The following is a 13,943-nucleotide window of genomic DNA, read 5'->3' as shown; positions in this document are numbered from 1 at the left end:
CACACGTTCAGTGGTGGAATCCGCTACAACAATTGCAGCTTCACTTTTTGAAGTGCTCCTGATCAACCTGTACATGTTACCGAGTCATTGCGCTTTCATGATTACTCGTGCCCCCTTATATACTTTAAGAGCACCATCAATACCTGTGTACTTGCATCCTTTTACCTCAAGCACACCAAGAGAAATCATATTATGCTTCAAATTAGGAATGTGCTTGACATTAGTCAAGGTACACTCTACCCCATCAAACATCTTGATGCACACCGAACTAACAGCCACGACATTATAAGCAATGTCATTGCCCATAAATACCTGTCCACCATCACACTCTCTGTAGCTGGTGAACCAACTCCGGTGAGGAGTCATGTGAAAAGACCTCCTGTGTCTAGCATCCACTCGTCTTTACGATCATCGTATGACCGCCTGATAGTAGACACAGACAAAATATTACCATCACATCCACTTGATTCATCTGACATGGCAGCATTGGCCTCCCTGTATGAAGCCTCAGAATCTTCTCTCTTCGATTTCAGATTTTCACAATCCTTCTTCACATGTCTTTCCTTCCCATAGTTCTAGCACTTTACCTTTCCTTTGCCCTTGTCCTTGAATTTGGACCTAGAACCTGAAGAACCTGTACCTTGTTCAGAATTTCTGTCCCTCGTCAGCAATGCCTCAGAAGATGTCCCCATGTCACCGTTTAACTTTCTCATAACCTTCCTCAGAAGATGTCCCTATGTCACCGTTTAACTTTTTCATAGCCTTCCCTTGAAGGGCTGAGATAACGGTGTCGACACTCAGAGTTTTATTCGTGCTGCACATAGTGTCCTTTAATGACTCATACGACACCGGAAGAGAATTCAGCAACATATATACTTATTCTTCATCTTTCATCACTTCCTCTATATCTAGCAATTTGCAAACCAATTTATTAAAGTTGCTGATGTGAGCCTCCAGATCTCCACCCTCTGCTATCTTGAAGTTATGCCACTGCTGCTTCAAGTGCAGCGATTTTCAGAAGATTTTTTCGCATAGACATCCTCTAACTTCGCCCATAACTTAGCCGTAGTTTTCTCCCTCATGACGTTGTATAGAACCTCATCCGTGAGACATAAACAGATCGATGATAAGACCTTCTTATCAAGAGCATTCCAATCATCATCAGTCATAGTAGACTTTCGCTCCTCAAGAGCACCATCTTCGCCTTGCTTGATTAAGGAACTAATCATCTTGATCTTCCATAACTCAAAATTATTTTTTCCCGAGTACTTCTCAATCTCATACCCGGTGCTTCCCATTATTACTAATCCCTCAGATTCAGATCCGTGCCCCAACGATTGCTCTGATACCACCTGTTGGGATTTTGGTCTGTTGAATCACACAGATCTAGATCTAGGATAACAATACAATGACACCAAGCACATACAAGAGAACACACAGATTTAACATGGAGAACCCTTTCGGAAAAAATCCACAACACAAAGCGACATAATTCCACTATGAAGCATCAATTACAAAGAGAGAGGACTTACCCGATTCGAACAACCTCGAATCCTACCATTGCTACACCCTTTGATAACCATAGAACCCTTTAGAATACCTTTAGGAAGCCTTAGAATACCTTAAAATAGCATTAGAGACCCCTATTTATAGTTTAGGAAACTCCACTTACGCACCTAGTCCGGAAAAGTCGGAAACTATTTCAAATTTACGCAGTCCGCACAGGATCTGTGTAACCTTGACTGGTCGAGGGACCCCCTCGACCGGTCAAGCAGCTCGGACACCCAAAACCTGTGTTCACTAGACTTCGAGTTGAGATGACCTTGACTAGCCTAGCGACCCACTCGACTGGTCGAGCAGTCCACTCGACCGGTCGAGCAACCCAGAAGATTTAAGACATTTTCTCTGACAACAGCCGGTGAAAATCTTCTTCAAGTGTCGCTGGGAATGAGATGAAGTTCGCAAAGGCGAAGATGAAAATATAAGAACGAGGCAACTATTTATTCGTAGTTTGGATAGCAGTGGTGTCCCGCGGACCACCATACTGTTATCAGTCTTGCAGACGGGCGTCAGATGAAATCTCATCGAGTATCTGTAATGTGCGGGATTTGATGACTGCTTTACCGCCGAATTCATCCAACTGTGAATTCACTTATATAAATGCAGCCGAATACATTCAAATGGGTGTGAAAAGTCATAATTACCCTTTTTACCTGATTTGCTGATATTTGGTAAAACCAAACAGGCCCTGAAATAATTTGCAAAATTGGATGGACGGAAAATCACGGTGAGCTCATCTGCATTCCTGGCGCATGAACTTCATGCAAAGGCTTTCATGGTAAATCCAAATCCCATGAAAGTACAAACACGTGTGAGATATCTAGTCGGGCGCCTATAAAACGTGTCCATGATAAATCCACTCACCACAATAGGAGATCCCAAAAACATGTGGGCCCCACCACTAACGCCTGACGGTGACAAAAGTTTTGTACGAGGATAATATTTGTTCCGACGATTTGACTGTTTGGATGACATATAAACATCACCGTCAGCTTTAGGAAGGTTTCAACGGTGGACGCTGTTGCTCCCACTGTTTTGTTGGTATGGCCCACCTGAGTCTTGGATATGCTTGATTTTTAGAACCCTGTGCTGTTTTGGTTTTTCAAAACAGATGAAAAGAATGGATTTGTCACGGACATCTCTGTGGACCCCACAGAGCGCAGGGTCACAGGCAATCACTCCCCTGACCTGATATCCCTTTTAAACCCACCTTTGTTTTGTACACGTGTGGCCCACCTGAATTGAGGGCCAAGAAGCAGGGACTGTGGCCTGTGGGGCCCATCCCGATGAACCTAGATGCTGCACACGTGTCTGTGGGGACGTTGGCATGTTACCCCTCGTGGATTTTTCCTCTGGATGAGATCTTCCCAGCAGCTAGCGGGACACAATTTCTTGTACCTGCGAGACACCGGAAACCTAGTGCGTACTACGCACCCCTCCATTTTTACGCCGGACCCGAACGCTTGGCCATAATTGGCGGGGGGATTCCGGATATATCTTCTATTCTGAGAATTTGAAAATCACTGCGCTTGGACCAGAGTACCATTTTTTCCTCATATGCCGTGCTGCACTCAAGTTGGACACGTGGCAAACCAGTTAACGATCTGGGCCGTTCACCTCGTGGATTGGATGAATTCCAATCCACGGACCGCTTTTTAGATGATCAGAGCCGTCCTTTTTGAAATCTGATTGGTTGAAGACCGTTGAAAATAATTCATCGTGCATTTGAATGGTCAAGATCCTCTGATTAGTAAATTCTCTTCTCCGCATTACTGATCCGATAGTTCGAAATACTCATTGAACAGTCCAGATCAAGAACCCACATGCAATGTCCATTTCTCATGGGATTCAAGATGAGAAGCAACAGGTGTACGTGTGTGTACGAAATATATAGTTCATGACTCAAATCCTCGTCATAACGGCGAAGTTAAAATTTCTTCTTATCGCTTTCAAATGGAGATCTATTCCAATACGTCCACACGTATTCTTATATCATTCGTTGAGATTATAGCCGTTGGATCTGGGGTCATATCGTTGATCCAAACCGTTTATATAACAGATACACAGATGGTGGTGGATGAATTTAAAAAAAATTCAAAGATTGAAATATCACGAAATTTCAATCAATGGCCCAAGAATCAGTGGCTGAACAGACGGTCCACATTTAAAGGAATAAAGTCAATGATCATATATAAAATATTCCAATCTGAGTGTTTATTTGAACTGTTACATGAGTAGTCCCATCTTATAAACGGTCTTGATCATTGACATATCACCACAGATCCAACGGCTAGAGTCCGGACCTATCTTATAACAGTCCGTGCGGACGTGTTGTACCAAAACCTATCTGATCACAGATGTAATGATACTCAGGCACTTCGATATTGCATACGTGTAATACATGTAATTCTAAATAAACCAGCCATACTCAGATTTAGAGACGTTTATTGGACGGTTTAAAATGAAATGTAACGGTCTTATTTCAACAAACACGTGTGGAAGAATCAAAGGTTAGGATTGTTTAATCAATAAGATTTTGCGACCGTGAATTAGAAAAGGCGTGTTCTACAATTTAGTCGGTTTAATTTGAGCTAATATATGCCACGCGTACAGGTTCTAAGGGCCCGCGTATCAAGCCTCATACGTAGCTGGAGCATCAAATAACGTACGCTGTTTGGCCGATGACCCCAACAACACCCAGCTAGCTGATGTCAAAGCTCTGTGGGACCCACCATGATGTATATTTTTCATCCACGCCGTCCATCCATATTTAAATATAATTTTGGGTAATTATGACAAAAATTATATACATCCAGATCTCAAGTGGACCACACGATAGGAAACTGTTTATATTGAACTTTTACCGTTGAAAAATTCTTGGGGTCCACATAAGTTTTAGATCAAGCTGATATTTGTTTTTACCCTTCATCCATGTCATTTTGACGTTATGAACAGGTTGGATGACAAATAAACATCACTGTGGGCTCTTTGAAGGTATAAACGGTGGACGTAACTGTCCCCACTATTTTCTATGGTGTGGTCTTATTGATATTTGGATCTACCTCATTTTTGTGCTCAAGTTCTAAAATTATTTTTTTAAATGGATGGATGGTGTGGATAAAATATATACATCATTGTGGGCCCACAGAGCTTTGACATAAGCTAGCCTCCTCGAATAACTCCCCTTTTAAAATAGAACTTCTCCTGATCCAAAATTCCATCTCTCTCTCTCTCTCTCTCTCAAAATTCTGCAACTTTCTTTTCATATTTTAGAGAATCGGTTAATAAAACGAATTTGGATTTGCAGTGATGGATTATTCTCTTCCAGAAGATTCTCTTTTCCTTGGATTTGACAGTTCTACTCAGTAAGTTCTTTGGATTCTCTCTCTTCCCTATTTTATCATATATCTGCATGTTTGTGAAAGTTTTGGATGTTTGGTCTGTTTGGATTATTGGGTTCTTTTTCTTTCTCAACAGTTTCCTTTGATCACATGCAGTTGGTGGGTTTTTGGCTTTAAATCCGATAAGCTGCCACTGTCGATTAATTGCTGTTGTTTCCATATGATTTTGATACTTGGGTTTCTTCTCTCAATCATAATTGAAAAACATAGATACCCAATTTCCCATAGTTGAAGTTAGTTTAGTCCATGTTCGGATGCTCAAATGAATTGAATTGCGACAGTTTATCTCAACTAAAACAAAAATGACCAATGAGGGCCGAGGGATTATTCCCCAACTTGCAATTATTATCTTTTTCAGTCCAGATTGAAATGCTGAGAATTGCAATTTCAGGATTTGGTTTTCGCTATCAATTAAAATGGCAACACCTCTGATCGGGCCGTTCCCTCCATCGTGAATAAAGCGGATTGTAGTTGGATTTAATTATACATGCCGACGTTCCCTCATCCATTGATCTTGGGCCCTTTTGATAAATTTGATTTTCTAGGTCTTAATGCAATGGCGTGGTTTCATGTATGTCTCTAGTTCCATCTTTGCTCATGCAACTGTGTACTGGGTTTTGGTTGTGTAGATTTTAAACTTTTAATCTCGAGAGTCTTCATTATGGTCATTTTGAATGGTGATATCTAGACATAGAATGCTTTAGGAGGGTATTCTATGATACTTTACTAGACAAGATGGCATTTTGTGCTGATCCGCACCATGCATGTGGTGGCCTACAGTATAGATGTACAATGCCCCAAAATTGTCCTCCATCAGGCAGCTTTATGTCTAATTCATCGTCTGCAAATGAATGGTTTAGACAAGAGTTCACAATCAATGTGGAAAATCCATTGTTGTATTGGTAAAGTTTTCCGAATAGGGAGATTGAGGCATGGCCTAATTATCATGGACCACACCAGATGAACTACATTGGTCACGGGAATGATCCGAATGTACATTTTCTGGTTGAGTAAAAGTACATTGCATGCCAGGTATTCAAAATCAGTTAGGCAACGGCCGTTACGTAATGGTAACGGCCATAACCGCTATGCGTTACGGGGTCGAAATGGCCGTTACAGAAAAAACAGGCTATAACGGCCCCGTAACGGTCCCATAACGGCCCTGTAACAGTTTTTTCAAAAAAAAAAAAATGGCTGTTACGGCCCGTATCATAACGTTAACGGGCATGGCCATGCATTGTATAGTTCACATTATAGTGTGCTAAGCAGAGGGCTGTAGTTTATATCAATGAAATCTTTCTACTCATATTTTAAGCGTACTTATTTTATGAAAAAAATTATGAAATTGGGTATGTTGCATTTTTGTATTAATTTAATTTCAGCCAATAAAGTGCATTAGATATTGAAATTTTGGAATTGGTTTGCAGGTCTTTGAAGGCAACTGTGCTAGACAACAACCTCAATATTGTTGCTTCAGAGGTTGTGCATTTTGATTCTGAATTGCCACATTATAAGACTAAGGATGGAGTCTACAGGGACCCATTAGTAAATGGTAGAATAGTCTCTCCCACTTTGATGTGGGTGGAGGCTTTGGAACTCTTACTTGGAAAATTTGTGAAAGCAGAATTGGATTTTGGAAGGATCGCAGCTATTTCCGGCAGCGGGCAGCAACATGGTAGTGTCTATTGGAAGAAAGGCAGTTCAGCCACATTAGCATCTTTGAATCCCGAGAAACTGTTACTTTCTCAGCTTGGTGATGCTTTTGCAACAAAGGAATCACCTATATGGATGGATAGCAGCACGACCGCACAGTGCAGAGAAATAGAGATAGCTGTTGGGGGTGCATTAGAGCTATCCCAAATTACTGGGTCCCGTGCATATGAGAGGTTCACGGGCCCGCAGATCCGGAGGATATTTGAGACTCAGCCGGAAGTATATCATGACACGGAGAGGATCTCCCTCGTCAGCTCTTTTATGGCGTCGCTCCTGATTGGTGGTTATGCTAGTATTGATGAAACAGATGGCGCGGGAATGAACTTGATGGATATCAAACAGCGTGTTTGGTCGAAGATTGTTTTGGAGGTTTGTCAAAAGTGAAGTGGATTGCATTATATACTGTTGGAATTTCTTGCCATTGATGAGTGTAACGTTATGTTCAGGCTACTGCTCCAGGTCTAGAAGAAAAGCTTGGAAAACTGGTGCCGGCCCATGCTGTTGCGGGTCTGATAGCTCCCTATTTTGTTGAGAGGTCAGTCTTATGTTTCTCAAAGTCATGTTTCCAAGTTTGTCATACGGCATCATGTCTTTGATATTCTTATGAAATTTACAAGATTTTCATTTGAGAAGTTAGATTGTTAAGTGATTTTTTTTCCCAACTCCGAGTTCTGTTGTCCTGAATTGGGGAAGGAATGTGAGGGCCTGCTGTTGATTTGTTCTCTCAACTTGAATCTAGAATGATATTCTTTTGAATTTCCTTTGCAAAACTTAAACTTCTTGTAGCATGTTTCGAATCTCTCTGCAAATGAATTTGTTTGTAGAGGTTTTCTAGCCCCACATGCACCTCCACCCAGCTGCAAGTGCCGACCTAGTACGTGCGTAGGACATTCAAGCTATGTATGAGGTGTAGGACTAACTTTGTAGGATCATTTTGGGCAAAAAACTCAGGCTGTTCAACTCTCAGGTGGGCCACACATGTACAAAAACAGTGAATGGTAAAAAAAAACTTGCAAGTTCTTTAGGGCGCCCTATATTTTTATTATTTGTGCAACATGTTGATAGTTGAGCGTGTTGATCTTTTGGCCAGGTCATCTATAAGATGGGTCCCACCTGATACATGGCTCGGATCCTATCCACGTTCCAGGTGGCTCCTTGTGGAGGTGTGTGTGGAGGGTTGCATGCACAGTTCAATTTTTTAGTGCAGCATTTGGAACTTCTAGTACCCCAAATTGATTTTTGGTTTAATCTGTTGATTGGGTGACTTTGTTCTGAACTGAACGAGCATCAGGGGAGGACAAAAAGTTACACTGATGAGTGAAACTGAGATGGGTGGGTTAATACTCTTCTGTCCGCAAGAATTTTTTGTTTGTTTCCAGTTCTAATTGAAACAAGAAAAATGTTATTGGTGTAAATTCATTTCCTAATCTGATGACAGAGATACTTGCTAATGTACAACAAAGCTTTGTATGTGATGTGAAAAAAATGCACTTAATCAACATCATGGCTTTTTTGGTAGTCATAGTCAATATCGGTAAGCATGGAAAGCTGGTAATTCCATCATATATAAAACAAAGCATTCAAGAACTGGCATCTAAATCTATATGAATGGAGTATATTTCTTCTTGATACTTCTTTTTTTTTTTTGAATCGTTCAAGGGAGTTTTCTCTCAAGATGTGAGAAGTTCTTTGTCACAATATTCTCATCAGACTGTCTTTTCTATGTTTGGTAGATAATTTCTGTCGAGTACTAAGAAACATTGTTTTCAAGGAGTCTTTTGCATTTATTACATGTTGTTATTCTAACTTTACGAAGGTTACGAATCTTCACTTGGTGTTGACCACGAACCATACATCCCTATGGAGAAGAAATGGCTTGATATTCCATTAGATTCAACATTGAATTGTTACATTGCTTTCTTTTTAAAAAAAAAAAATCTTTCAATGTGTCACTTGTCCTTATCTATAAATTGACATTTTGAGATCTTTCAAGTGTCGCTTTTGGATCTGATCAACATTTGTATCTTGTTTGGTCACCTATTGCTGATTGATGACTGTAGATCGTTAGTAGCATAGTAGCACAAAATATCGAAGGTTCCCTGGCTTTTATATCATTATGATTTATGAGAGTGACAACAGTAGACTGCATTGGTCAATTATTTGAAACATTTCTTCTAGATATTGTGGTTGTTTATGTATTTGGAAATTGATTCATGGTATCAACACAAAAGCTAGTAAGGCAGAATTGTAGAGGCTTCTTACCAGATACTTGAATCTTGCGACTGACAACTGCATCACACTGCTTTCAGGTTTCACTTTAATAAGAGCTGCCTTGTTATTCAGTGGTCTGGAGACAACCCAAACAGCTTGGCAGGTGATTAATTGTTTCTCATTCATTACTTCTACTGATACTTGGTTGTTGGTTCGCATATCTTTCTTCTTTTAAAGTTATGTATGCTGTTGTGGTTTTGTCACTTTCAGTGTTAGCAATTGGACGCCAATGCTGCTTCTCTCAAATACTCAATTGCTTAAATTATAGGTTCCCAATTGCTCTCACAACACGACAAAAAGTGCTCTTCTTTTATACCAATGTATTATTGTTTTACTCACTAAAAAAAGATTGTTCAACAAATGACAAACCTCATTCTCGGAATTTCTTTGAAAATTCTTGAAGTTTTGCACTTCTCCTTGGCTATGTAAAAATAACAAATTAAGTAAATAGGTTGTAAAAACCAGGAAAATACTGAGAAATTTCACGATCATATCATGATGATATAGTGATAATTTCCAATTCCACGATCATATCACGATGATTTAGTGATACTTTCCAATTCTACGATTATATCATGATGATATAGTGATACTTTCCATTTTATTTATAAGTTTAAACATCAAAATGTGTTTGCAATATTGTCTTTCACTAACAAACTATATGGTGTTGTGATATTTTCAACTTATTGCCCATATTAGTCACATAGTTGTAGATGTTGGATTCTGGAGCTGCTTTCATTGTAGTGGGTGTTTTTTTGAAGATCAAACTGTAGACGTTGCATTTCTCTTGAACTATCATGTATTCTTCCATATTGCTTTTTTTTCACTGTTCATTATTACATATGATGTTTGTTGAACTTTTATAGGTTTGACCCTCAATACTCCTGGGGATCTAGCCATTAGTCTCGGCACAAGTGACACAGTAAGTTACAATCATGATGTTAGTGGTTTGCATGTTACTTCAAAATACAACACTCCCAAGTGCTTTGATAGTCATTTGTTGTTCTTGATAATGATTTTTATTCTATTTAGATATTTGGGATTACCAATGAGCCTCAACCTGGCCTAGAAGGACATGTATTTCCCAATCCTGTTGATCCAAAATGCTACATGGTGATGTTGTGCTACAAAAATGGATCTCTAACTCGAGAAGGTAGTGCCTTTAAAAAAATTCAGTCATCAATTTATTCATCGGTGAAACATTTGTTTTGCCATATTCCTGTATTGAGTGTGAACGAATGTGGTGGCAGATGTACGGAATCGGTGTGCAGAGAAATCCTGGGATGTTTTCAACAAGCTTCTTGAGAAAACGCCCCCATTAAATGGTTTGCATTCACTTCCAATTAACTTCCTTGGTGCTAATAATTCATGATAATTTCTTGGGTAATGTTCGGAAGTACCGAGAAGATGGTCTTCACACATTGCTTTTCTGTTTTAATTTTTATTTTATTTTATTGGAGAAGAAAAATTGGGGGTGGAAAAGTGGGAAAATGATTAAACCACCCATCTGGCTTTGGTGCATGGCGCTGCTTCAAGTGTTCAGTTCAAAACATATGTGCCCTTTCAACACATACAACAATTGTCTATCTGGGGTTGTACTTCCAAACACTACCATAGGCATCAATCACTTTCAGTGCAATGTTTCTTCATTTTCAAATAATTATGAGATATGCAGAATGTGCAGCAGAAGTACATGGTACATAGGTACTGACTACTTGCACAACCCATTTGATCTGCATTCTTATTGTGTCTGGTGCATCAGGGGGAAAGCTAGGATTCTACTATACGGAGCATGAAATCCTGCCTCCCCTCCCAGGTGAGTTTTTATTTTGTTTTCATTTTTTCCTTATCTATCATACTTCAATAATCCCCTAAAGTCTGAAACTAGCACTTTGTTGTTATAGTTGAGAGAATCCTAAAAATACAACTCTTTACATCTTTGTAGTGGGATTCCATCGCTATGTTCTTGACAACTTCTCAAGTGATTCATTAGATGAGTTGAAAGAGCATGAAGTGGACGATTTTGATGCCCCATCAGAGGTTAGTATGCTTGTATCTTATTTTACTCGTGTGCTGCTTGTATGAACAGACAATTGGCTGCCCAAGGGAATTAAGTTGGGAACATTTATTCTGATCAAGATGAAATGACGAATATTAATTATGTTTCCTTGTATTTAGAATAAGCAGCTCCAAATTTCACTTATGTTTCTATAAAGTCCATCGTGGGAGTAATATGATTGAAATTCGGTGCCGAGGAAGTGAATTACATTTTGGTTATTTCCACTTTCTTAGCTGACAATTGCAATTCAATTCGATAGTGCATTCAAGCTTTTCTTCCGAGGCCATTTTGAATGCTGATTCGACTCTGGTTGAAGGTACGTGCCATCATTGAAGGCCAATTTCTCTCTATGCGTGCTCACACGGAGAGGTTTGGGATGCTGTTTCCTCCCAAACGACTAATAGCAACTGGTGGTGCATCAGCAAATAAGAGCATTCTTAGTGCAATCACTTCCATTTTTGGCTGTGATGTCTATACGGTCCAACGACCAGGTATTAATCATTCGATATCCCACGCTATTGCCTATTTGTTTGTTTAATACCTCCTTTACCAGACTTCAAAGTGTGAAATAGGCTAGCATGTCTTTCTTGCATGTTCACACATACATTCTTTAAATGTTTTGGTCTGCATTTTTATTATTCTAGGAGGCATTATCAGGTCCTGATGCACCCATTTTGTAAAAGTGGGGCCCATGCTTCAACAGCGAGATCATGATCTGATGGGTGACACTTTGGATATGCCCAAAAAAATCAAATCTTAGAAGATCCTCACTTTGATCAGTAACCCCAATTTAGGCCTAAGGAAAACATACAGAGAGAGATCGGGAAAAGTCCAAATATTCGATCATCCAGAATCTCTAGTCTGCAAGATTCTTGGGACATTCCTCCTCTACAGGGGGACCATCAGATCAATGGTCAAGGAGACCGGACCATGCCCCACTTGTACAACAGCGGGAGTCATGGCAAGTTTTGATGGGGATATGTTTGCATTTTTCATTACAAAACAGTTCCCCATAACTGGATTTTAAGGTGACCCGTCCAATCCAAAACGGTCCAACTGACCCATCCACCTATGCGATTCCTTTAATTTGTATTTGTTTTCCTCCCTTGTATACTACATTGCGCATACCTGACGCTGCCTGGTAACCTCATCTTATCTCTGTTGGAGGAAAACATGGCATATCATGTAATCCGAACTTACTGAAATGAGCTAACTAGGTCAACCTGCTTGGTTTTGTTGAAGAACAAAACGAGTCACCCTTCTGAAAAATGTATATTGCACTGAGCTAGAATGAGAAGTACCAAGTGAAATTTATGTTCGTACATTGCTTATCTTTGATCAATCAAGCAAACGGAAAATCAGAAAATCAATTCACCTCTTCCTTGTTACAGATTCAGCTTCATTGGGAGGGGCACTGAGGGCAGCTCATGGGTGGTTATGCAACAATGCGGGCAGTTTCGTTCCCATCTCATGCATGTACGAGAACAAGCTAGAGAAGACATCGCTTGCTTGTAAGCTTTCAATGCCAGCCGGAGATCAACAAATCGTCTCCAAATACACTGTGCTGATGAAGAAGAGAATGGAAATTGAGGATCGTCTTGTCAAGAAGTTAGGCCGGAGGTAAACCACTAGCTTGAAATTGATCACAAGTGTAGCATCAGAAATCTTTTTATGAAAATAAAAATAAAAATGCGAAGTACTAATCTTGGCATTTTTGCTGCACATTGGTTATTTTAATACTTCCCGCGGTTGCACGTAGCATGAGGAACAGTTATGATAGCTGAAAGATCACAAAGAAATCCTATGTCAGATCAAACATCGCCACATTTAAAGATGTCATTGGGGAATGTGCAATGATGTTGAATAGCTTGGAGAGGAATTATTTTCAGTTTGTGTATGTGGGATGTGATCCAAACCATTTGTTTGTTGGGCATACCATGGATGAACTGTGTCCCCAAGAATCTCCATGCTAGAGCCAACTTATTCTTTCAATATTGGAGGTTCAAGGGGCATAGTCCATCCATGGTCACTGAACTGTGGGCCCCACTTACCAAACATTGTAATGCATGAGCATTTTCATAGCGGGCTTGAGTGGGGTGGCATGTGGGATGCAGGCACACTTTTTTTTTTATAGGGGGGGGCATGGTGGGGCCTGGTCTATGAGATAAAGGGATTAATTCTATTAGTTCTAGCTTTGTATAGAATGGTTGCAAATTGGAAGCTTGCGCTGATGTTGCAGCTTATACATTATCAGATTGCCGGCAAATGATTGTAGAGCCATCTTTCTACTACTTGTCATTGTTATGCATCGATCCTGTCCATCCATCTAATGGGCCCTATCATGGATGGCTTTAGCTTCTCCAATCTCCCCCACTAGATATTGATGTCAACCACTTTCATTTTCCACCATCACTTTTGAGGACCAATAGCTAGGATCATCTGATCCATGTCTATCACTAGATGGATAATGCTGCTGAAAGTATGATCTCTCTTTCATTCATTATCTCGTCGAAGTTGAAGGTAGAGCATTTGAATCCTTGGCAACCGTCTATTTTAGTCTTGTGGGCCAATGGGCAGATGGGTCACCATTGGTTGGATGTCTTTGTTGTTGATCTGTGCTGTGTATGGATGGTTGGAAAAAGTTGGACAAAAGAGATGGTCCTGTCCAAACAGTGGTCCACTTGTCAACGGTCCAAAGCATCTCTAAGGGTGGAGGGTTTATGTAGCTAATGTCAACAAATTCTTAAGCTGGTGTTCCCTCCTTAATAGCCTCAGGCATTCAGCACGTGCATGCTGATCTGGATAATCACTTGATGATCACTGCTATGAGTGGGCCCCACTCCAAAAATAACACAAGGTCCTGGGACTTTTGGCTACCAGTAGTATGTCTTTTTTTTTTTTTTTTTGCACCCACCGTTGATGGATCGCCACACTTTTAT

The 13,943-nt window shown here is 40.1% G+C and overlaps 1 protein-coding gene across 1 annotated transcript; it reads left to right on the top strand.

Annotated features, from left to right (window-relative positions):
* The first annotated feature begins 4,804 nt into the window (after positions 1–4,804).
* Positions 4,805–12,726, top strand: LOC131218796 (xylulose kinase 2-like). Its single transcript, XM_058213604.1, has 11 exons — positions 4,805–4,925; positions 6,389–7,043; positions 7,121–7,209; positions 8,984–9,048; positions 9,812–9,867; positions 9,978–10,098; positions 10,196–10,270; positions 10,708–10,761; positions 10,891–10,985; positions 11,321–11,495; positions 12,396–12,726. The coding sequence occupies exons 1-11, from the start codon at positions 4,870–4,872 to the stop codon at positions 12,626–12,628; spliced, it is 1,674 nt and encodes a 557-aa protein (XP_058069587.1). The 5' UTR covers positions 4,805–4,869; the 3' UTR covers positions 12,629–12,726.
* The last annotated feature ends 1,217 nt before the right edge of the window (positions 12,727–13,943 follow it).

The sequence above is a fragment of the Magnolia sinica genome, chromosome 11 (assembly GCF_029962835.1).
Source record: "Magnolia sinica isolate HGM2019 chromosome 11, MsV1, whole genome shotgun sequence".
In the NCBI taxonomy this organism is placed as follows: Eukaryota; Viridiplantae; Streptophyta; class Magnoliopsida; order Magnoliales; family Magnoliaceae; genus Magnolia; species Magnolia sinica.
The sequence above is the reverse complement of the archived record's forward strand: the minus strand, read 5'-3'. Positions and strand labels throughout refer to the sequence as shown.